At 32.9% G+C, this 20,378-nt stretch overlaps 2 protein-coding genes across 2 annotated transcripts in view; both read left to right on the forward strand.

The window, feature by feature from the left end:
• Window positions 1-15,449, forward strand: LOC134683860 (serine/threonine-protein phosphatase 6 regulatory ankyrin repeat subunit B-like). Its single transcript, XM_063543164.1, has 8 exons — window positions 1-93; window positions 957-1,055; window positions 8,806-8,904; window positions 9,971-10,069; window positions 11,070-11,132; window positions 12,833-12,896; window positions 14,099-14,345; window positions 15,350-15,449. Exons 1-8 carry the CDS (start codon window positions 40-42, stop codon window positions 15,357-15,359), a joined length of 735 nt encoding a protein of 244 aa, XP_063399234.1. The 5' UTR covers window positions 1-39; the 3' UTR covers window positions 15,360-15,449.
• The window catches only part of LOC134683858 (uncharacterized), a 20,230-nt gene continuing 15,251 nt past the window's right edge, over window positions 15,400-20,378 (forward strand). Inside the window, exon 1 of the mRNA XM_063543163.1 lies at window positions 15,400-15,856. Coding sequence (XP_063399233.1) covers window positions 15,400-15,856 — 457 coding nt within the window. The remainder of the gene's footprint in view (window positions 15,857-20,378) is intronic.

The raw sequence follows: 20,378 nt of genomic DNA on the forward strand, positions 1-20,378 counted from the left end.
ACTGCCTTGCATAGGGCAGCTGGTGCTGGAATCTTATCGATGGTGAAGTTACTTCTTCAAGAAAGAGCTCATGTGGATTGTACTGATATATATGTAAGTCTGTAAGACTTAAGATAGAAATTTTTCAAAAAAAAAAGGATCTTAACATGTATATGATCTATTAATATCCTAAATTCTAATATGACGTCCTTATTACGCTTTGTTAACAAAGCCGTGCTCTATTGAGCACAAACAATATGTTTGACACATGCGCACGGACTTTTTATATCAACGCTATTTCCATCGATATCCTTTTAAATATTTGCATTTAAGCAGCAATCATTAACTTTTATTATATATTTTTATCAAACAACATATATTTACCCTTGTCGTAGTTTTTAAACTTATCAAATATGAAATGTGATATACAAGCTCCTCGGGGAGGAAACGGGAACAGCCAAACAGTCTTCCGGTATTTTTGTACGCTTCGACCTATAAATATACTGTATTTGTCATGTTAGAATCGAAACAATTCCTTCATGTCATGCTCTATGCTCATTTTAACATGGGTAGGCATTATATTTGACCACATTTTACACCTAGCTAACGCTCAGTGTAAAATATCGACAAATATAATGTCTACCAATGTTAAAATGAGCATAGAGCATGACATGAATGAATTATTTCTTAAATCAATTTTGAAGAAACATACTGTAATCAGTCTAATAGATTGACTCAAACATCAAATCTGCTGAAACAGCATATTAAGTTGTTAAACAATGGGTAAACTTACATATCTTTTCTAAGTCGGATTGATGGTCTGAAAATAATATATATTATTTAACGTTATAAAACATGCTGTCTTAATATGTTTGAAATAAACCTTAGCAATGTCAATTATATTCAACAAAAGATAGGAATACTTGGACACAATTCTAATGTACATGAGAGTGTTCAAGTGTTGATTATCGTTGTAGGGGAAAACCCCGCTGCAGTGGGCAGCTGAATCTGGGAAAATGCTTGTCGTAGGACATCTGATTAAGAAAGGAGCATCAGTAAACGCAAAAGATCAAGAGGTAGACCGCTATTGTAAAATTATCAAGATAATTTTGGACAAGAAATATACACATAGAAAAAAGTATTGCAACACCTTAATTTTTTGAACCTAGAAAAATTAGCCTCTAATTTTTGATATTATATCATGAAATGATTGTAAAATAATATTGAAACATAGTTAATGATAACATTGGCATTAAAATGTATAAAAAAATGTATAAACAAAAATGTTTTATTTTACCGCAATTTTGACAACATGAAGTATTTATTTTGTACAAAAAAATGCATTTTACAACTTTTACTGTAGTCGAACTTAACAATACATTTTAAAAATTAATCTGAAAATGATTGTTAGCATCATGTTTGATCGTTATACGCCAAAGAATAAGTACTTGGTGCAGCCTCTATTCAAACGGATAACCGCCTCTTAACGTCTTCTGATTCCTGCCACCAGTCGACTTATTTGATGCTGAGATAACCGCAACCATTCCTGATGAAGGGCATTGTTTATTTAATGACGTGTTTGAACAGGGGGTCCTTTCGCGCACTTTACGCCCAATAGTGTCCCATATATGCTCGATATGGTTCAAATCCGGGCTACGATCGGGTCAAGGAAGACAAACCGAATTCCATTAAAACAATGTATATTCCTCCACGATGCTTATTTCCAATTTTGGCGGGCTCTTCACTAGATTTGATACGTACCACTGTATGTCTGTTCGTAAGCAAAGGTCACCGAAATGGTCCTATCGCATGATAACTAGTAGCGAGGATTCGATCTCGAACAGTTCTTGTCTCATGTATGGCACACACTCTCCTTTAAGGATTGTATTGTTTACAATGTGTTTCCATTTGACCAACCCTCGTTATGCCTGATTTTCCCTATCAGATGTTATTGGGATCTTCTTGATCTCGGAAGGTCTTTAACATCGTTTGTTGCCTAATTTTTATTCTCAAAACGACTTATAGTGGGGTGGTAATGACCAACAATAGGTGCAATTGTCACAGCGACATACCTGATTCTCTCATGCTGAGAATCTGCCATCTTCCTGCAGTTAAGAGTTGTGGAGGACCCTTTACAAGGTGTGAATCACATAACTTTATAATCTTGGTTAATTAAAGTGTTGAAAATAATGAGGACCAAAAACATCTGTTTTATTGTTTACGGGTACATGCAGTAGCTGTATGTGCAGATAAAAACTTATCGAGTCGATATTTTCTGATTCAACTCAGCTGAGATTTAATTAATGTTTGATTAACTAGTTTTATTTCAACAAATTATATCTAGAAAAATAAAGAGTGTTTTTTTTAATTTGAAAGTCAATTTGGTGTTGCAATACTTTTTTCTATCTGTCTTTTTCTGAAATTAGTTATATTAAGACTTTTGATATTTCAATCCTGTATAATTCCATTATCCATGTGATTTTAAAAAATCGCCTATAAGATATAAATTACAATGCCTTTCAACACAAAAAAAATAGTAGCATACGCTATAAATTTACTACTTTGGGATATCATAAGGCATATTTTGTGAATAATGACAAACAAAAAAGTAAAACATGCTACACAGAAGAACATGTGGTTAGTATGCTGGAGTTTCTTATCGACAACATATTTGTTGAGTTTGGAGGTAGACTTTTTCAACAAATTGTCGGCATTCTTTTGGAAACAAACTGTGCGCCACTTCTTGCCGACCTTTTCTTATTTTAAAATGAATCGGAGTTTCTTCAGACACCTGTCAAAAACAAGATGATCAAAGATGCCAGATTATTTAATTTCACTTTCAGATATATTGAGGATGTTCTTTCAAAAACAATTCGAACTTTTCTGATTGGGTTCCATTAATATATCCCCCAAAACTAGAAATTAAAGGAACAATAGACACGGCTTCCTCTGCCTCATTTTTAGACTTATTTTGAATTTGACTTACACAGTCATCTCAGTACCAGAATCTATGACAAACGAAATGATTTTAATTTTGAAATTATTAATTAAACCCATCTTAGTAACAATATACCAACTTTACCAGCATATGGGGTATATATTTCCCAACTTATTCGATATTCAAGAGCTTGCAGCTCCTACTCAGACTTTGTAACACGTCATCAGTGTCTGAGTAGAAAGTTGATGAACCAGAGGTATGTCAAAGAATGTCTCGTTCTTGTCCTTTTTTTCTAAAAAAAAATCTTCGGAAGGTACCAAGTAAGGCAACAGAGTTATACCGCTGTTCAAAACTCATAAATCGATGGACAAAAAACAAATTCGGGATAACAAACTAAAACTGAGGGAAACGCATTAAATACCTAGACCTTATTGATAGATAATCCGTATCAACTTCACAAATAATACATGATGGTCTTGATGTATAGATTCTGCGTACTGATGTTGTTTACCATCTTAACAATGTGTTATATTGTTCTTCAATTTGTAATTGTTCTATTATTAATATAACTTTTACTATTTGGATTGTTATATGTGATATCCATTTAATCTGGCTCTAAACTTCAAAATCCTGTAAATGTGTTTGTATTATCTTTCATTTTTCGCTGGTGTGTTTTGTATATGCGACTTTTTGTGTTAATTTGGTTCTTATAACGTGACTCGGTGCTTTAAAAGATCCAGTCAATGTGATATTGTTCTATTATATGTTATAATACACTTATAATATATTTCTATGATGAATTAGAAAATACGTTGAACCACAAACGTCAAAATTATTTAATCGTGTAGTGTAATGAACTATTTGTTGATTCTTAAAAATTCTATATAGCTTTTTGACTATTTTAAATCTCGGTCTATTTTTGAAATAAGTTCTTACATGCTTTGATTTTTTACCCCTGTATGCTTACATTGCCCATGTGAAATTTTTAAATTGTTTGTATATACATTGAACGACAAATTTATGTGATGTGTAAAATTTTCTGACGTCAGACACGCGAATCAATGAATGTGTTTGTTGATAGATGTTTTTTTGTGTTTTGTTAAATTGTTCCTTTTAAAATTGTTACACGATTATGGCTGATGTACCCGTATTTTGACTATTTTATTTATAATAATACTGTCATCAAATTGAGAGGTTGAGCGCTTTAAAGCCAGGTTTAATCTTCCATTTTCTACATTTGAAAATTCCTGTACCAAGTCAGAAATATGACAGTTCTTGTCCATTCTTTTTTTATGTGTTTTGTCATTAGATTCTGCCATGTGATTATAGACTTCCTGATTGGATTTTCCTCTGAGTTCAGTATTTTTGTGATTTTTTTGTGATTTTTTTGTGTACACCAGATTGGTTTTCCTCTATCGATTTATGTATTTCGAATAGCGGGATACTACTTTTGCCTTTATATATGCGAGGAATTTTTTTCATTAAACCAATAATAACTTTAAAGACCTACAACATGTACAACTTTCTGACCTACATTTTCAAAGCCAACATGCAATTTACTCCTTCTATAAATAAAAATGTATTGTTTGTTAAGTATGTAGCTTATGTACGGGGTATATATCTCCCAATTGATACGATATTCTCGTGCTTGCATTTCCTATCATGATTAACTTGATAGAGGGTTACTGCTCACCAGGAAGCTATTAAACCAAGAGTTCCAAATGGTGAAGTTGAAATCATCCTTTCGTAAATTTTACGGACGCCATCACGAGTTGGTTGACCGTTATGGAATAACCGTTTCACAAAGGATATCGGATATGTTCCGTACGTCGTAACTACAATCCCCTTCCCTTTCATGAATTTGACCTACCGAATTAGACTATTTACCGGATTTGTACTCACATATGCAACACGACGGGTGCCACATGTGGAGCAGGATCTGCTTACCCTTCCGGAGCACCTGAGATCACCCCTAGTTTTTGGTGGGGTTTGTGTTGTTTATTTTTTATTTTTCTATGTTGTGTCACGTGTACTATTGTTTTTCTGTTTGTCTTTTTCATTTTTAGGCAGTTAAGCTGCCTTGTGCAAGCACCCTGGATTTGTGTGCTACCCAATAAATGCTGAAATACGTGCCATTGTTATCATCTAGCTGGCTACTATATTATTTATAACTTATTGGACAGTTTTTTTATACTTTCATTCTGGATTACAAAAAATATGACCAGAAAAACCTTAAATGATCGTCGATTTTCCCAAAAGTTTTGAAGTTGCACATAGGAAGTAGAGCACATTAGGAATCCTTATGTAGTTTGTTATCCCCTGAGCTTTTGGCTAAGATGTCAAAGAACATATGTATGAAATATCTAATCGCCGAAAATCTCTAAAGACAAGTAGTTAAGATTTCCCAAATTGCAAAAGTCGAAGGAATATTTGTTGTCAATACGTAGTCAACTACGTATATATACGTCAGTATAAGTTCAACTGATCAGGCTGTTGGCGGCAATTTTGAATTTAAAAGAAGACGACATTTTCGTATTTTTTCAATTTGGACGCAGGGGCTCAAATTAGCGGTGGTCCCAGGTCTGCGACCTTCCACTTTTGCAGTCAGACTTTCTACTTGATTACTAGCTACGCACGACATGCCCGACGGACCTTGAAAGAATATAAAAAAATAACTTTGCAAACATTTTTACCAAAGTTTCCTAATAAACGATCTCAAACTTTTTTTTATCATTACTATTCATGACAGCGATGTTCAATTTGTTCAACCGCTTAGCTTTATACATAAAATCGCCGATAACTAATGTGTAAATCCGAGTAAAATCGTATCTCACTATCTGTCAAAAACAATATTGAGACCAAAATGGCTGCCGCGATATTACAATATCGAATCCTATTCTGGAAGCGGTTAAGGGTAATCCCGAATTTGGCTACTAAAAAAATCCAGACAGGTGACAAAATACATCTATGCATAGTAAATGAATATAAACACTAGAATTGAAAACCAAAAGACATAATGTAAAAGAAAGAAAAAGCAGAAAATATTTTGTACACCAATTTTAATGTGAAAATCCAATACATTGTGACAGCTGGGAACAGTTTATCTAACAATATATGATCCTGGTAACAGTATAATTTTTTTTTATCAGTGATAAATGTTGGTAATGCATTTTAAAGGTTTTCAAGTTGAACATATTACTGCAATTTCAAGGGGTATTTTTTTCTTCTCAATTTTGAGAGGTCAGTTGAAATAGCTGGAAGTTTCTTTTATAAAAAAAAAGTTGCGCTATGATTGCCAATGAGACAGCTATCTACAAGTGACAAAAATGACAAAAACTTGGTAACGGTCAAGATCCCCACCCCTAAGCCATATATATTCATGTATGAGACAATATAACAAAGCATATGAAATATAGGTGGAGTTCGTGGGGCCACCATACCCCTTTCTGTTTGAGAATTTATAATGGTGGAGATCCACAATCTTAAACAATATATATATATTTATGTATGGGACAATATTACAAATCAAATGAATTATAAGGGGGTCCCTATGGTCACTGTACACCTCCTGTTGAGAACTTGGAAACATTCGAGATCATCACCCCTTAACCATATATACTCATGTATAAGACTATATAACAAATCAAATGAAATATAGGGGAAGTCCCTGTTGTCACCCTACCCCTCATGTTGAAGAACTTTGAAACAGTTGGGGTCCCCAACTCTAAATTAAATGAAATATAGGGGGAGTCCCTGCAGTCAACTGATTGAGAAATTGGAAACTGTCGAGATCCCCACCTTTAAATTAAACCATATATATTCATGTATGAGAACTTATCAAATGAAATATAGGGAGAGTCCTTAGGGTCACCCTACCCACTCCTGCTTGATAACTTAAAAACAGATGAGACCCCACCCCTCAACCATATATATTCATGTATTTGACAATATAACAAATCGAATGAAATATAGGGGAAGTCACTGGGGTCCCCCACCCACTCCTGTTTGAAAACTTGATAACGGTCGAGATCCCCACCCATAAACCATATATATTCATATATGGGACAATATAAAAAATCAAATGACAAATAGGGGTAGTCCCTAGGGTCACCCCACACCCTCTTGTGTGTGTTTTGAGAACTTGTAAAAGATTGAAATACCAACGCCTAAACCATATTCATTCCTGTTTGTCATTTCAAAAAAGATTGAATGACATACAAAGTCAATCTCATATGCGACACATATGCATATCATTTTGCTAGACCCTAACACCTGTCATTTTATTCCAAACTTAGACATCATGGACTTGGGGTGAAGGTGGGAGTCATTTACATTTACTATGGACAGGTCAGTCAGATCTCACCATTGATACCTGTAGTAGTAAAGATATGTCTGATTTGTGTCTCATAACTTTTGTACTGTACCACACAAACTCAGTTTTCTTTCCAGTCCAGTCCAATCATACTTTTACAAGCTCGTATTAAAGTCATCTTGAACTACTAACAGTCAACTAATACGAACAATTATGATCAACTAGAAGAACGGCAATCATTGCAAATTTGTACAACTGCTGACTCATGAAAGACTCATGACCATTCGTGGTCATGTGCGTAGCTATTGAAAACCTTGATAAAATATGAGTTATTTGCCTAAATGAACATAAATGTATAATTATATCAAATGTATATATGAATGTTTAATGTTTGTTCTTTTAAATCTTTAAAAAAAGTTGAAGCAACTTTTCCACAGTTTTCATAATTATCATTATACCCCCGCTTTAAAAAGGGGGTATACTGTTTTACCTCTGTCTGTCCTTCCGTCAGTCCGTCCGTCCGTCCCATGAATATTGTTCGTCGCATTTTGTCTCAGGAACTACAATACAAGGATTTCTGAAATTTGGTTTCAGGGTTTATCTAAGTCAGCTATACCGTGTGATGCCTTTTCAGATTGATCACTTGACAACTTCCTGTTTACCGAACACTTATATGATTTTACACATGATTGCCAAGTTTTAAATTTTCGTCATATTTTTCTCAAGAACTACAATACAAGGATTTCTGAAATTTGGTTTCAGGATTTATATAAGTCAGCTATACCGTGTGATGCGTTTTCAGATTCATCACTCGACAACTTCCTGTTTACCGAACACTTGCATATTTTTACACTATTAATATTATCCTTTTACGGCGGGGGTATCATCAGTGAGCAGTAGCTCGCAGTTTCACTTGTTATGTTTGCCTTGGTTTTTGGTTAACTGCCTACAGTGCTTACAGCGCTTTGATTTAGCCATGGCGTTGTCAGTTTGTTTTAGATTTATGAGTTTGACTGTCCCTTTGGTATCTTTAGTCCCTCTTATAAAATGCATTTGAATTGTAATATTAAATACACGACAAAAATACCAGGATCACAATTTTCTACGCTATATCCGTGTTTTGCCTTAAAAAACGTCAGTGAAGGTCAAATCTAAACAATTAAAAAGCAGAAACACGTTTGCTACGCTCACTTGACAAAAAGCCTCATTTTGTGACCTTGCAGCAGATATTTCAAAATATCCTTTTTCAGACAACCTGATAGTCAGTTTATCTCAGAGAGAAAGATTTGTTTGGCTGAAGTAACTGTTGAATACTTGATTTCCAGTCTACCAATATAAATATGACATTAGTTGTTCGACCTGCTAGTCAAATACGTTTTGTTAAAATTTAGGAAATTTTGTCAACGCTGTTTATAGACCCCTCTTGTAAGACATTTCTTTTGCATGTATATCTATAAATAAAAAAAGCGTTTTTGTTCATCACCGCAGTCATATATATGAATGTTGATTTCAATTTAGACTTGTATGTATAGTATATATTGTTGTAGTGAACATAATATGTGCTCCTCTATTTTAGAATGCAACAGCTTTACATTGGGCTTCCGGTGCCGGTCACTCAAATACTATTGGAGTGCTTTTATCGCATGGAGCAGTTGTCAATCAACATGATGTTTCAGTTAGTATTATTTAGGTTTTAGAATTACTTTATGTCAAACTCAGACAAACGTCTGGTCTTTGATTGACTTTTGATTCTTTAACCGAAAACCAATCATCTAAAATAAGTATTTCATAATTTGCACCATCTATAATTCAGTATTATAAAAACGATGTCCCATCGATCAGAGTCTTATCGATGTCCAATTTGATGAAGTATTAATTTTAAGTTTCGTCTTTATACCTTGTACCGAAGTTTCTTCTTCGTAATACTGTAGTTGACTCATAAAAAGAAAAGAGCAAAGTAGTCTCCATCCAGCTTAAAAAGAAAGAAAACTACATCTAAGTTGTCAAAAGTATCTCATTATAATAAATCCATTACGCTTTAACAGCAATTTGAAACGCTTGTAAATTACTTCATCGACACATATATATATATCTGTTCTTTTTTTTCATTATGATAGTCGAAAACGATTCAAACAGACACAAAAACACACACATATATATATGGAATATTTTTCTATGTCATGTAGGATGGTATATGCATTTATTCTGGATTAGAGTTACTTCTCTCTATTTGATTGGCTGATATATTTGTATTTGATTGATATTGTTCTTATAATTGAATTTGAATATGATAATATGTAAAATAAAAAAAATCATGATAAATTCGTTACACAATGTGCAATTGTTCTAATACGGAATTTATCTGGCCAATAAAATTCATATCGGGTTTGGCTTCGCCCAATCAAATTCTCATGTTAGGACAATTACATACTGTGTAACATATTGTATGAAATATACTAAACGTGATGAAAAAGAATTTTTATGACATAACAATAGTGATAATCATTTTTAAAAATATTTCAACAGTTTGTTTTGCATTTTTTATACTTCTACCGATCATATTATCTCTATTTATTTAAAAATTGAATAAGAACAAACTTTGAACAGTTTGATATATAGTAAATTCATAGTGAACGCCATATTTACTCGAACAGAAAGTGAACAAAAAGTGAAAACAGAATACATTTTCTTATTGATATCCTTGGTATGTTTCTGTATATATTATCATTCTTTGAATATAGGGACAGACAGCACTTCACTGGGCAGCTTCCAATGGAAGCATGGATACTGTTAAAACTCTTTTAAATGTTGGTGCAAAGAAGGATATTGAAGACGAAAAAGTAAGACACGTTTGATATTTCTACTATTTTCAATAAGTCGCACGGATGTACAATGTTCTACATAACTTTTTCACATTTCAGTGATCTAATGAAGATGTTACATTCGTCTCAAATTAAAATAGAATACGCATGTATGACTTTTTTCTTTTAAATTGAAAATCGTTAAAAGTATACTGAATGACTTTAGAAACGCAACACTCATTTTGTCGATTTTTTTTATCAAATCTTGTTTGATTTTCTTACAACTACTTTGCATGCTTATCATACTTCTTTCTCCGTATAAAAAATTAAAATCTGACTTACCTGTGGTTATTGAACATACCGAAGTTTTGAAGTCGCACGAATTTCTTAAAGCGAAATTTTGGACCTATGAAAGATTGTTTCAGTTGTTTTGCTTTTTGAAACAGTTCTTTCAATCCTTTGCCTCATTTAAACCAGTTTAAAGATGTTGCATCTCCATTTTGTACAGATTCATGCCATAAATGTTTCCCATTAACTGAATTGCCAAAGAATCGACTGAAGGAAAACCTAAGGAAAACCTAAAAAGCCCTCAGGTTCCAACCGCATACGTGCCAAAACCAATTAATGGGTTGAACAAATGCCAAACCAGAAGGTGTAAAACAGAACCCAAAACATGTCAGACAGAATTTGTTGACCTTTCTGACAATTATTTTTGGCGTTTGTAATATGCAGTCATCGCTTTTGACGGGGACACTTTCATTCGAAAATAACACAAACAAATCTAGTGTTGCGTTTCTAAAGACGGTCAGTATATTAGAACATGTCTTTATATTTTTTTTAAATGAATAGTTTTTATAATTTGACAGTTTTACTTTCAATTTGGATAAGGTGTTTGTTATCCGACAGCTATTTTCATTTATTAAAAATATATGTATTAAGTTAAAAACGTATCTGATATGAATGCCAACTCAAACTCAGTTCGATTTAGCTACTTTATTTTAATTTAGTGAATAAGAATATATGATATTAATAATCACAGGGAATGACACCATATGATCTGGCAAAAAGATTTAGACAGAAAGAAGTGCAAACACTGATTCAGGTTGTATATTATTTTCTATTCAGATTAGATTATATATTTTTATTCAAATTAAAGAATCCACGAAGAGAAAAGTAATTTATCACAATGATATATCGGCGAGTTACATTTGCGGTGATTGGTCTTACATTTGCGCGATAAAAAATCCACGTTTGCACGAAATTACCAGTTAAAAAGTTACTACATTAGAGTAGAAATATACAAAAACATTTGAAAAATAAATCCATCTTACATAAACATGTTAATGATTATCCTGTACTCACCACTTATGCACCCATATACAATTTTGAATGTCTACTACCAAGTTTCTATTCTGAATAAAATAAAGGCAAGAGATCTTGATTTTTGGTGATATTTTCCATATTGATGCACAAAAAAATTATGTGAATGTGTAGAACACGGACTGACCGAGAATGCAAAGTGTTGACTATAGCCATAACATTGATGAACGCAAATTGGAAAGACAGCAAAATCGTATCAAAATTAAAAAACAATCGATAACCAAGCCCTTGTAAAACTAGTCTGTTTTCCGGCTTTTATTGAACATGTTGAAATTCTTGTTAATATTTGTATATTCCGAAGGCATACTGAATGTTTTACGGAGAGGATCAATCTATTGTAAAACGCACAGATCAAGAGAAAATTCAGTTTCAAGTGCAACATTTTTTAAAATTTCTAACTGTCGATATTTCTCGTCAATACTATTTATATATTGCGTTTTATTGAAATGACTATATACTTTGAATGTTCTTTTCCATGATGGTGGTTGTATTTTATCAAGATTTTTTTCTTTTTACATAAAAATGTAGTGCTTTGTTAAGTTTATATAAACCAATAAAGACTTGTGTTACATATCTAAATCAATATATGAAATATTATCGTCAATAACAGTGTTGTTGAACTTCTGAAATTTAAGAAAGTGTATATTTAGTCTTAGTGCCAGTTGATGTCAGTCTGCTGCAGATTCCATCTCGGTCGAAGTTGGTGGTTTACATTACAAACTATAGGATTACGTAAAAGATTCAAACAACAACTTACATCAAAATTCGGTCTTTATCAGCAATACATCACCAGGTCGTAAAAATTTCCGCGATCGAATTGAATTCGTATCCGAACAGTTGAAATTAGAATACGGAAACGTAAATAACCTGTAACAAAATCACTGTAAAACAAGGCGGAAAAAAGTACCATAAAATGCGGGAAAAAAGGAGTATAAATGCGCAAACGTAATGCTAAAATGCGATAACGTAAAACGCCGGTTTTCATCATTTCTTTTATATAAATATTTAAAATGCGATTCAATATTACAAGTTAATTGTAAAAAGCTGAAAAGGAAAATCGAAAGTTGTCATCTGAACAATACTTGCCACTTAACAAGAGATTTAAGGTTTTGACCTTTAGTATGATGATTGATTCAATAATATTTTACGAGAGAGTATATTGTTCTCTCGTTCTATTGTTTGAAAATTATGTATTGTTTTTTTCAAGCTAGCTTTAGCGCAATTTATAATCGAATGAATTTTACGTCTTGGTACTTGTAATTTTTGTATAGTTAATTTCGAGTATGATCGCCAAGGAAATGGGTTTTGAAATACATTTATATATCTCAAATTTCAAATTTGTGTTAGACTGAATAATTTAAGTTTTAACAATTCAACTGTTTTTGTTTGCTTTATCAATAGTTTTCTGTTTATATGTTACAGAATTTTACTGAAGAATCACTGTTAAAAGCAGAAGATAATTCAGATGCAAACATTCCAAACGAACGTAAGTTTGCAGGGTTTCCGCTATGGTCAATATCTTCAATTGCTAGTCCTGTTGCTGAAAAAGTATTGTTTCGCTTTTTTTTTCGAACAAAATATTTGCGTTTCTATAAACTAAATAATTTACAATTTGCAGCAATGAAGTCATATGTATATCTAGTGCACATTAATTCCATATCTCGGATTCATAATCATTGTAAAAAGTAAAGAACACTTAAGAGCCAGTAGACCTTTTTTTACTGCCTCTCTTTTTTCAGATATCGGAGTGCCAATATTTTTGTTTGTATTTTAAAAAACCAGCAGATTAGGATTTGTTTTCATTCAGTTTTAGAAATAATTGTTATTTGGATTTTCAAATGTTGGGACCTGTAGTTGAACTCTTAGATATATTTGAGGAAGGAATACTTAAAATCTATGGCACTTAAATGAAGATACACACTTCAAATAAAAAATTCATACTTTTGTAAAATTAAAAAAAAACCTACTCATTTAAATGAGATAAGTGAAGCCAGTTTTTTTTAATTGCCCTCAGAAACCCTTGTGTTTTTTCATATATATTATTTTTATCTCTTGTGTTTAACCAATTATGCCTCTTTCTGAATAGTAAGCAGTTTCTGTTCCACTTGTAGTACAAATGGTGTTGCATATTGAAAGTAAAACGTGTAAATTAAGGCAACAGTTGTTTACTGATATTCAACTTCATCGTGATGAATACTGTCCTGCGAATATTTAGATCATTCTTATGTGCTAATAAGGTTTGATCAATATTAGACATGGTTTTTAAGAGTTCTTACACACCAAAGTGTGCGTACTTTAAGGTTTACTTTTATAAATTGTTATTTGGAAGGAAAGTTGTCTCATTGGCACTCATATCACATCTTCCTATAGATATATCAACCGTATCTTTAACAACTTTGCTTGTACTTCTGCCTAAATTGTTGATCACCTCTTCGGTATGATATTTCAAGACGGAAACTTGTGTTTTACTATTGAACTAGACACTGACTAATATCCGTGAATGTCTTATATGACGAAAACAAACTTTCTTTTTACAGTGAACTATTTTGTGAAAACAGTAACCTTTCATCATTATTTGAATTCAATTCATCTTGGTCAGAATCTAATCTTCATGAGAATGAATTTTGTATCATGTTGAGTATACTTTTTTCAAATAAAGCAGCCATCAAATAAAAATTTATTTCACAGATTTTCCGTTTCCTGGAATAAGCGACGCAAACGAATTTAAAAAGCTGATTGCAAAGGGAACATTCGAATCCTATGAAAATAGAGTTTATTTGGCAGGCCCGTGTAATTCCGGGAAAAGCAGTTTAGCAAGCATCTTGATAGGTGGGAAGGTTATAACCAAATGGCGCTCTACAGATGGTTTAATTATTTACTTTGGAAGAAATGGGATTTTGCTTAAAAAAAAAGAAAATGATACCTTTACGAATAGGTGAGAGACGTTTTATCTTATTCATTAAAGAGTAAAGAAAAACTAAACAATAATATAGTTTTCATTTATTTAATCTCTTTAGATACAAGGAAAATCAAAGAAGCAAATTCTAGAAATTTCCCAATGCTTCAACAGATCTAGTATTTCACGACTCTGTTTGTGGCATGGGATATGCAAATTAATGGGTTTATATTTGGGATTAGCTTTCACAAAAAAAAATTAGGACTAAGATTGATCGTAAGTATACTAAATTGTTCATGAATTTCGATGAATCTTCGTCGTAAGTTTTTTTTTTTAAATCGACTCCACCTTGATAATATTAAGTTGTGTCATGTTAGTATTTCATTTTTTGCATCTGCCGTGTAGTCTTTTCATGTTTGTCGATAAATTATATTTTGTATCACTCATTGTATAAGAATAATTGTAATTCAGTATTCTCTGCTTTAAAAAAGAAAAATGTCTTTGCTCTAACAAAAAGGACTGATCGGCTATGCGTCAGTATATATATGCCAATGGAAAAGCTTTACAGAAGCTATCTTGAGTTGAAAGATCGTCGAGGAATCTGTTTTACGGATGATTCTTTGACTTCATTAACACTTCAGAATAGAAAAGATTTGTTGGAAAGATAATTGTTTAATGAAAATGTGACTTCGGAAGTCATTGGTGAGTTAGGTCGTGTGTTGAGTTATTGTTGTTTACATTTATCATAATGCGTTAGTGGATACCTACTGTTATACCTTTATAATTTTTAAAACACAAAAAAGATGAAGATATCAATTTTAGTATACTTTTAAGGGGCAAAAGTTGCACCTATCAGTATTTTTGTTATTAGAAGTTTGTTGTTAATGTTAATTTTGAAATGCCTAATGTATTTTGATTCCGTATTGATAATTAAGCTAAATATTTACACTAAATTTCAATGACCTGGTATATCGTTAAATAAATATTTGAAAACATACATTTCGATTTGATTCAATCACATTGTATACAGTATTTGATTCTAGGAAAAAATGAGGTAATTTTGAAACTACTGCGTGGAAAGCCAAATTTGATCATGGAAGATACTTCAACAACCGACGATCTTCCTAATGAAAATGAAAGTGGTCATATAAGTGATATAGAACAACAAAACCCAACCCAAATGCTGACAGAAGAATTAATAACTTTAGATGAGGTTTCCATTTTAACAGAGAAAGATGTCAGGACGAAGTCAGAACAACTGGAGGCTAGTATACCTAAAGTTGAACTAAGGAAGTTATTTTCGTGTCGCAAAATTTCAAACCATACAGCTATATCCATTCATAAAGACGTATTGAAGGAGCTTAAAGATGGGAAATATAAGATGGAAATTGCTCCTTCTGACCTTGTTGACTTCGGTGGACAACGGTCATTTGATATGACTCATCAATTATTTATTCAGCACAAAGGAACCTTCGTCCTAATGTTTGATGGAAGCATAGGTTTATACAAACCGCTGAAGGAATACCCACAAGGCATTTTCACAGCAGCATGTACGTGTACTACTAAATATATAAGCACTTTATGTTCTAATTCGTAACCTCAACCGAACATAAAACATTTATCAATATAATACAAAACTCTCACATGGGAGTAGCCACTTGCAAAAGTCAAGTGCATTTTATTCAGGTAATAAGTACACGTAATTCATTTTATATCAATGAAAATTATGAAAATTGTCTGTCTCTAACTAGCACTGCAACATCAATATTTGCGACTCTTCTTGGACTATCAACCTGTAAATAAATAATTTTCATAATTATTTATTTGGGAAAAGCATCTAGAGCACTTGACTGCAATGACTCGAATGACTTTAACTACTAACAAACCACCCGTGCATAAAAAAATTCCCGCATACTTTATATATCCAATCAAACAAACCTTTCTATAAATAGCGTAGACACATGTTCCTTACCAAACAAAACAAACTGTACCGATATATGTACAACTTTGATAAATACAATATAATACAAAACTCTCACATGGGAGTAGCCACTTGCAAACGTCAAGTGCATTTTCGAAAAAACAAAGATCGGGCATATGTATGATTAGTCTAATATAATTAGATACCTAAATTCTGAGATACAGATAATTGAGTAATAATGTTTTCCTTCACATATCCATCTTAAGCATATTCGGATAAATCTATCTGTCATCATTTCACCATCTATGCGCCAAGATTAGAAACCATAATTATAAATTAATTCATCCGTATAAAGAAGCTATATCCAAAATAAACTAGCTTAGTACTTAAGTGTAAAGTGTAAATCTTTTGAAGTAAATTAATGGCATATTATAGACATTCGACATGTAGCATTCATGTACATTACATTGACCTTGAACAAGCAGTGCCATGTAGCCCAGCGATATTGATTCAGCGTACATGTTGTTTTTCTGTCCAAGTGGTATTTTTTTATTTTTTTTTTTTATTCAAATCAATCAACGTACCTTATAAACAATCAACATACCTTCAATGGTATTCTAACTAGTGGTAATCCGTATTATTATTCTAGCCTAGTGGCAACCTGTATTTTTATCTTGCCAAGCGGCAATCTGTTTAGTTATTATAGCCCAGTGGCAATCTGTATATTGTTATTCTAGCTATGCGTCAACTCTAAAACGTTACTCTAGCCAAGCCACAAAGCGTTACTCTAGCCAAGCGACAAAGCGTTACTCTAGTCAGCGACAAAGCGTTACTCTTGCCAAGCGGCAAAGCGTTACTCTAGCCAAGCGACAAACCGTTACTCTAGCCAAGCGAAAAAGCGTTACTCTAGCCAAGAGACAAAGCGTTACTCTAAGCAAGCGGTAAATCGTTACTCTAGCCAAACGGCAAAGCGTTACTCTAGGCAAGCGACAAAGCGTCACTCTAGCCAAGCGACAAAGCGTTACTCTAGCCACGCGGCAAAGCGTTACTCTAGCCAAACGACAAAGCGTTACTCTAGCCAAGCGACAAAGCGTTCCTCTAGCCCAGCGGCAATCTGTATTATCATTTCAGCCAAGCGGCCACCTGTAAATATCATTCTCGCCAAGCGGCAACCTGTAAATATTGTCATTCTAGCCAAGCGGCAACCTATAAATATTGTTATTCTAGCCAAGCGGCAACCTGTAAATATTGTCATTCAGCCAAGCGGCAACCTGTAAATATTGTCATTCTAGCCAAGCGGCAACTTGAAAATATTGTCATTCTAGCCAAGCGGCAATTTGTTATGTTATTCTAGCCAAGCGGCTATATATCTTGAATGTTATTTAAGCCAAGCAACAATCTATATTGTTTTTTTAGCCAAGCGGCCACCCGTAAATATTGTCATTCCAGCCAAACGGCATATTTATATTGTTATTCTAGCCAAGCGGCATATCTATAATGTTATACTACACAGGTAGAAAATACATAAACCATTACAAACTACACAAAGTAAAGAAAATTATCACATTTCAAAACCAATCAATTATATCAATATTAGATCACAATGGGTACAGCAATTACAACTGTAAATCATTTGAACCAGACAATAATTTCTTTCAAGAACCATGAATAAAAATGAACAATAATAAAACTGTCTTTAGAATTACTGAATTCAAGCATCTCGGCCACACAATGTTGGCATAACAAATTATTCTGATATGACAAGGGCAAAATTGTCGCAATATAATGTTTAATAACTATATACAAACAAAATGTATAGGGTGAACAACCAAGTGTTGCCATCCTTCCAGTCAAAGCAAAACGCAATCACACCTGATTAACCTAGTGTATACCATCTATTATGAAATAATTTAATTTTCTTGTTATCACTGTCAGCAGACCTATCAACTGAATGAGGTCCATACATATAATCTATAAATTTAAAAAGAAAACTCAACACTGACGCCCCAATCATCAAAATCAAAAACCTTACTAATAGCATCTGCTTATACATTTTTATCTCTAAGTATCCATTTAATATCTAAATTAATAGAATACTTTACACAACAAGAAAATATTGACATCGCAAACTATGTAGTTTTTACCACTACCTAACTCCACTATACCCACACAATTCTGACTGTCCGTAAACCACTTCAAGACATCCCCTCATGGATAACTGACTGACCTTGAACAATATCTATACATAATTATATAGCCTTCCTTTCTCTCCATATCAAACTTAATCCCGTCCCTCAACCAGTCAACATTTGAAAAAAAATAATAAATAAATATCTGATTCTCTAATAGACATATATAAGCTCCATAAGCAAAACTGCTAGCATCCGAATACACAATTTAAGAAGGAACCTTTATACTAGAAAATGTATATCCCCTTGACCACTGACCCTTTCCTCGTGCAATTGAACTACTATTATTTATGTTTCTTTAATCACTCTGCAATGTTATGCTCATACTGTGCCCTTTAATTTTAAAAGAAAATATTGTATTGTATACTCTGAAAAACATTCCGAATTTTGAGGCAACATTTTATGTTTCCAAACTGTAACTCACTTATGACCTCTTGTTCCCTCAGTCAGTATAAAACTATAGTGCCATGAAACACGTGACTCAATCAATCTTTACAATAACCGACATTTAGTTATTAATCTGGTTAACTTTAAATTACATTACATAGAAATTACTCAGCCGGCGTCCCCGGTTAAATGCATGTACTAATAAAAGGGAAAGCATATGTCGAAATTGTTAACGGATTTATAACAGGAGGTCTGGTTTTAACTTCTTCAATACAACCATTAACCAAAAGATCAGCAATAGCTTGAGATATAATTTTTGCATTATCAATAGCCATTGTTTTTTTTTGTTTTTTTTTACTAAAAGGAATAGGATATCCGTGTAAAATAATGTCTAACACATATGAATTTGGTTCTATCATTTTTCAGTAATCGAAATATGTTTTCCGTCTACCTTGAACAGATTGTGTACTAATTGATAATAGATTGCTCATATGCATATGAATCCAGTTGTAAAGTGTTTAACTGCTCTCTTGAAACGTATTTCACTGTCAACAAAATCAAAATAATACTAATCATTGATATCTTCGTCCGCAACTTGTTGGTTTGATAAACTTTGAACAGTTTCGTCTTCAGTGAGCCATCGTCTGGCAACCAAGACAGAAGTCTGTAGATTTAGGTCCATTGTTGTTTTTCTAGTAGACACCAAAACTACGATCAGAAGTACTAGTAGCAGTTGCATTGGTATTCTCTACGGGTATAAGGATTGGAATAGTCTCTTCATTTTCAGAATTTCCCATACTAAGTTGAATGTATTACATTATAAGAATTCGAAAAAGCATCTAGAGCACTTGACTGCAATGACTCGAATGACTTTAACTACTAACAAACCACCCGTGCATAAAAAAATTTCCCGCATACTTTATATATCCAATCAAACAGACCTTTCTATAAATAGCATAGACACGTGTTCCTTACCAGACAAAACAAACTGTATCGATATATGTACAACTTTGATAAATATAATTATTATTATACCACCAATTTTTGCGTTTGTATAATGTTACTTTATATCAAAGTTTGAAGAGTTTAAAATAAGAATTTGTTTCACAAAAACTAATGTTTTGGTATTTCTTTATGTACTAAATTTAATCATGCTATTATACTAAAGTATTTTGTATGTCTGACCACACTAGGTAACTTTCATAGGGGTTCATAACGCGTTAATTGTAACGTCATCTATAAATGTTATTGTGTTTCAATGTTTATTTTTCAAAAAAAACCGTCCAGCGTGCGATAAATTTGGTTTTCCGGTTAACCATGACCCCCTACAGCCAATGGAAGGTGAATAAAATCTTCTAGGGATCCGTAGGAGGTCAGTAGCAAATCATTTAACTAATATTGTTCTCACCTTCCTACGCAGATCAAAATATTTTACTGTCCTGGTGAGAAAAGATTTTCTTTACTCAGATAGACATGAAAACTAAAACACATATGCCACTTTGATTGAAATGACTACATACCTGCATTCTTTCTCTTCTTTTGGGTAAGGTTTGGGCAGACCAAATTTAACTGTGG

The sequence above is a fragment of the Mytilus trossulus genome, chromosome 9, assembly GCF_036588685.1.
Source record: "Mytilus trossulus isolate FHL-02 chromosome 9, PNRI_Mtr1.1.1.hap1, whole genome shotgun sequence".
Lineage (NCBI taxonomy): Eukaryota > Metazoa > Mollusca > Bivalvia > Mytilida > Mytilidae > Mytilus > Mytilus trossulus.

Excerpts from the sequence above, each read along its gene's own strand:
- LOC134683860 (XM_063543164.1), top strand. The coding sequence starts at position 40 with ATGGTGAAGTTACTTCTTCAAGAAAGAGCTCATGTGGATTGTACTGAT. Across the intron at positions 94-956 it reads TGGATTGTACTGATATATAT|GGGAAAACCCCGCTGCAGTG; the intron begins GTAAGTCTGTAA and ends TTATCGTTGTAG. Across the intron at positions 12,897-14,098 it reads TGCAAACATTCCAAACGAAC|ATTTTCCGTTTCCTGGAATA; the intron begins GTAAGTTTGCAG and ends TTTATTTCACAG.